This window comes from Hipposideros armiger, unplaced genomic scaffold (assembly GCF_001890085.2).
Source record: "Hipposideros armiger isolate ML-2016 unplaced genomic scaffold, ASM189008v1 scaffold_27, whole genome shotgun sequence".
Lineage (NCBI taxonomy): Eukaryota > Metazoa > Chordata > Mammalia > Chiroptera > Hipposideridae > Hipposideros > Hipposideros armiger.
Window position 1 is genome coordinate 1206112 of NW_017731377.1, and position 5741 is coordinate 1211852.

General features: G+C 43.3%; 1 protein-coding gene across 3 annotated transcripts in view; it reads right to left on the minus strand.

Annotated features, from left to right (window-relative positions):
• Window positions 1-2235: 2235 nt before the first annotated feature.
• The window catches only part of FBXO16 (F-box protein 16), a 56538-nt gene continuing 53032 nt past the window's right edge, over window positions 2236-5741 (minus strand). For 2 of the 3 annotated variants that reach the window (XM_019636227.1, XM_019636224.1), the window contains one exon: window positions 2239-2324. In XM_019636227.1, the coding sequence (XP_019491772.1) occupies window positions 2253-2324 (72 nt within the window). In that variant the 3' untranslated portion in view covers window positions 2239-2252. Of the gene's footprint in view, window positions 2325-2817; window positions 2844-5741 lie in introns of all 3 variants that reach the window. The other variant, XM_019636225.1, reaches the window with a different exon arrangement.

Sequence of the window (5741 nt, forward strand, 5' to 3'; positions counted from 1 at the left end):
AGGCATGGTGCTAAGAATCATACATTTATTATTTCATTTAATCTTCCCAAGCCTGTGATGTGGTAAAGAAAGGTAAAGAAGATGACAATCAAGGTCGGCGGAGTGGCTCAGTTGGTTAAGAGCTCACTCAAGAGTGCAAGCTCTGAGCAATAGAGTTGCCGGTTTGATTCCCGGCCTGAGCTGAGCTGCCAACAGGTGGCAGGATGGCTCAGCTGGAAAAAAAAAAAAAGTGACAATCTTTATTTTGGAGACCCCACTTACCTACCCCCTTTAAAAAATAAAATCTACCCTCAACACTTTATTACGACTCCCAGTTCATCAGGGTTGATGTGGTAATGCTGCATATAAATATAGATTATTGTGTTAAAAAAATCATAAAGTCAAAAGCATTTTGTTTTAATCATATAAACACAGCTTCAACTCACCCCTGTAAACTGCCTAAACATAGGCTGGGGCTGAGCAATATGTAAGGACCCCTGATGGGGATATAGGCTCCAAGTATAGAGGACATGGCTAGGCAGGGCCCACTTACAGGGCTTTTCTTCTGGGAGGGTCTAAGAGGACTGACTACTCATCCTGGTTTTAGGTGAATGGATGCTTAACCCCAGGACGGGCTGCTTCATGGACTTTTCCATCTGGGAATTCTGCGAGGTGGACCCCTGCTGTCCTTTTGTCCGCCTAGGAGCCCACAAGGCCACTTAGACCTGTCGGGTCACCCTTCTAGGGAGCCTCCCCCCACCCTTCCCACCAGCCCGCTTAGGTTGACATCTATGGAGAGGATGCTCCCTTTTCTTCTCAGCTCACTCTGCTAGAGGTGAGGTGTTAGGGAGAAATAATCAATACAGTTTTAAAGCAGCCACAGGCCTTTGTTCTTGGTTTATCTTTTAAGTAACCTTGGGGTAAAACTGTCAGTTGGAAAGGAAGGCTAAGCAACTCTAGCCAGGGTTTTGAAATTTAAATCTAAGACTATCTGACGGCACCACTCAGTCTCCCAAGTAGGTGAAATAAAGTTGGATGTGTTGCAAAATGTTCACAGGCCCCAAAGTTCAAATGGTTGTTTGTTAGTGATGATTGTGAACTCCTATTTCAAAACGTCGACGTCTTAGTAAATTGGTTTCTACTGTAGTGTGTGGTGAAATACTATATTACTAAATGTTACACACATGCATATATACTAGATACATACACATATATTGTGAACCCCACTAGTAACAGTGATTAAAATATCTGTCGCAACTAATATGTATATAAATAATACTATTACACAACTCATAAACACGGTTCTTCTCTTCTGGTAGATCCTAAAGGGAAGCCAATTTATGTCAAATATTTTGGGCCCATTGTAAATTTATGTCAAATATTTTGGTCCCGGTCTAAATAGTCAGTTAAAAAAGAAACAGGTAGACTGATTCCTAATGGAAACGCAGGGTAATTTTTTATGCGTGACATGATAAAACAAGAGGCAACAAGACAGAACAAGTAAGCTACGCACTTTAGAGACAAAGGAGAAATGCAAAGACGCTAAGTGGGGTCCCTCCTGAGAGTTCATTTTGCCCCCAGGACTCTTAGCAATTAGGCCTTTTCTTCTCTGACGTATCAAAAATTAAGAACAAATATTGTGGTTAGTAAGCGGTGGAGTGCACCTGGCACAGAATTCATGGCACTGAGTTCAACACACACCCACTGTTCAGTCTAGGAGTGTGCCATAGAAAAACCCAACACTGATGACGAGTAACGGCGTGAGCATATGTCCAGGCACAAGATGGTACAGACGCCACACAGGAAAAGAAAATATATGGCTTACATTTCATACAGCTATAGATGCAACCATTTGTTTACACTGTGGAAACTGAGAGAAAGAAAAGACAAAGGGGAAAGATAAAGAGAACTGGGAGGAGGGGATGGGGGAGAGGAAAGTAAAGGTAAAAGCAAGAAAGAGAAACGTAGGGACAGCCGGTTAATTCAGCTGGTTAGAACACAGGGCGCAGGGCTCATAACACCAAGGTTGCCGGTTCGATTCCCACATGGGCCACTGAGGTATGCGCTCCAACAAAAAAAGAGAAACTTATTCCACCGGTAGGAGCCTCCTTCTGGCTGCCTGGCTAACCTGACCCCTCATCAGCCTCTCGGCAGTCGCTCACCATCGGCCCTGCCTCCTTGTTCCTTGTGGTCTCAGACTGTGAACTGGTGGGATTTTGGCAGTTGCTACTGCTGCTGTTCCCACTATCAGCTACNGCGGCTGGGAGCCCCACTTACTGATGAGGAGGCCAAGCGAGGTGAGCTGGAACTTGTAGAGGGGAACTGGGTTCTGTACTTAGGGATATCTAGGGAGGAAAAAAGATATCATCAGAGTGAGAGTCATTAAAACATCAGAGGAAGCTATATAATTAAAGTTATTTTAATGATGTAAAACAATCTTATAAAATCATAGGACTGCTTGGGATTTATCGAGACGTCCCCATTTCACCACCCCTTATCCCCATGCAATCTTCACACTGAGCAACTAATAATAACTTCTTTAGTCTAATAATAACTTCTTTAGTCTCCGGAGTGCATTCACAACCATAATTTCATTTGCACCTCAAGAAAATTCTGTGAGGTAGGTAGGGAGGTATTAACATCCCCTTTTTACAAATGAATGAAACCAAGAACAGGCAGTTGAAGTGCCAGGCCGAGTTCACAGAGCAAAAAGGTTTTTCTTAGACCAGGAGAGTATTGGTCTAGTTCCCGTACTTTCTGCTCCTTACTAAGTTGTACATGCACAGATTCTCTCTCAAAAGGCAAATGTCACAGGTTGACATGCCAACCGAAACTCACAGTGAGAAAGGCTTTCTCCTCGACATCTGGCGGTGAGCAGGAGAGGGAAGAGAAAAGAATGGAGAGAGCAAGAGAAAGAAAGAATACGAGCTCAGCTGAGATCGCCAAGTTCACCCTTTTCTTGGCCTCTACTCTGTGCAGAGAGATATAAGGAGATAGAGCAGATATACAGGTATTATAACCTTCCCTGAACATAACCCCACTCCGATTACTCCATATTCAGCTGGCAAGCCCCAGCCGTCAGATCATTTGTTATATATCCTCTCATGCTCTGATGCATATGTTTGCAACACACAGGGTCTCTATGAATCTGAGGAATATCTACTTTTATCTAATGAGAAATTGCTTCAGCCAATGACTGCTGTCTCTTGTTCTCTTCTCCAGCGAACCAGGTCCCTCTTACTCCACAAAGATGCACCACACCGACTGGCCTTACCTCACGTGCTCTCTTTACTCCTTCTCTAACTCTAACCTGTCCTTAGAGGCCCACCTTCTCCAAGAAGCTTGCCTGGACCCCCGGGGTGTCTGCCTCGGCTGGATTCCTGAAGCCAATCATTATGGAGGCCGCTGACCTAGCACTGAACATACGTATGTTCTTGGGCATCCGTATTTGTTTCTGAAGGTAATTATCTGTCTCCCGATGAGACTGTAAGCCCCCTGAGAGCAAAGCTGGGTTCCTTCTTCCTCACGGAATCTACGCTGCCTGCCTATAATGCATCCATGCATGTTCGCTGATTTTTCTGGGAAAGGGTAGGCAAACTGGGGTTAAACATAGCAAGCTGTCAGAATCGAAGAAGAAAGGGAGACGAAAAGGGAGTAAATAATGCTCCCTGGTTTTCAGCGTTGTTCTAAGTTCAGCATAAGGTAAGACAACAAATAGAAGGGTTCCTTTGTGCTATTGTAGAAACAATGAACATAAAATAATACCTGTTGAATGAAGAAAATGCCTAGCTCTTGGTGATACAAGAATGGGCTAGTCACACCTCTCTTGTAACAGTTTTAAATGTAATCCTATTACTGTGCAAAGCTTATTTATCACTGTATTTGAGGAACCCCTTTCTCTTAAGTCCCCTGAGGGAGTTCACAGGCCCGGGCAGGCTCCTCTGAAGCTCGACTTTTTCACTGTGGCAGGTCCCAAGGGCTCTCCCCTTCCCCGCTCACTCACACACACACACCCGCCTGTGGCACAATACTTGATTCCCCATTTTGCAGCTATGACACGGGGATCACAATATCCACCCACCCACCTCATAAGATTCTCATCAAGATTAAATAAGACAGAGCACATAAATCATTTACGAAATATCTAGTGTAACGAATGCCCACTTTCTTCCCCCTCTTGCCCCAACCTCCTTCTTATCCTGAAGTTCCTGTAGGTCTCATGGCTATGCCTGAAGACCTCTGGGTCAGTTGCACAATAAAGCAGATTTTCAGGTCAACAAGAGCTGTATGGGGAGCAAAGAATAGCTGCTTTGTTTGTATTCTCATGTCGGGTGGTGTGGGGAAGGGTTTTCCAAACCATCCTAATTACTTCCCAAGACTTTTTCCAGTTGTCCAAGCCAGAAATCTGGAAGTCATCCTTGATTTTCTTTGTTGCTCACCTCCCACATCTATCTTTCTAAGTTCTGTTACTCCTTCTCAAGATATTTTAAACCCTCTGGCTTTCTCCATCCCCCTCTATTATTTTACTTTAAGTCACCATCATCTCTTCCTTGGAAAACCACTAACTGGCTTTTAGTAGTGTCCCTCTTCTTAATTATACAGCAGAAAGAGATATTTCTAAATGCAAGTCTTAGCAAGTCACTCCCCCATGTAAGATCACTTATTGACTGCTGGACTGCCTTCAAGATAAAAGTCTGAACTCCTTCATATGACTTAGTTCCTGTTGGGGCTCCTGCCTCCTTTTCCAGCTTTCTCTCTCACCAATACTGCCCCAACCCCAAATTCCTCTATGTACCAGCTACACTAGGATATTTACAGTTCCACGGTGACTGGCGCATTTCTTGAATGTGAGACTTTTAGTGCTAAAACCAGGACAGCCCTGGGCAAACCAGGATGGTGGTCACCCTAGTTTTTGTCTTGGGTCTCTGCATATCTTATTTCTTCCTCCAGAATGTTTCCTCTTGTCTGTTCCACTTCCTATTTACTACTCAATCTACTCATCTTTGGTTTCTGCTTGAAGGTCATTTTTGCGGATTCCCACGGAGTGGTTTATTTTTTCCCTTCTAGGAGCTGCACCAGCACACTTTCCTTGCTGCTATCCTTGTATTGCAATGGCTGATCTGTCACCCTTGCACTTATAAATTCATTAAAGGCTGGAACAGTCCCCCCCCCCACCATCTATACTCCCAGAGCCTAGCTGAGTCTGGCACACAGTAGATATTCAGTAAAGTTTTCTTGAATTAATGAATGTCAATATAAATTATCTTTATCAATTGTCATCTAATTCATATCACTGTGGGGGATGTTATGAACTGAATACTTATATCCCCCCAAACGCATACATTGAAATATTAATCCCTAGAGTATTTTTGTTATAGCAGCCCAAATAGACTAAGATAGTGGTATTTTGTTATGGAAGGCCTAGCAAATTAAGACACCATGGTAAATAGCTCCATCATTAAACTATTCAAGCTGTTTGTTTCCTTCTGGGGCTCTATCTCATATGCCCAATATTACCAATGATGCTATCATGCGTCCCTTTATCAACTCCATGGTATCTATCATCACATTTCTATCTAAGTGTGTAAATATGTCAACATTTATGCCATGAATACCTTTAGCTGAAATACTGTAGAACACGCTTTCACAATAAGGTATACAAACCAACAGCTTCCAACAGAGAAGCCAGGGAACATCCAATTCTCCAAGGTGTAGAGCCTCCTGTCATTTTTAGAGAACTCTTTCCACATTTTTAATTTTTA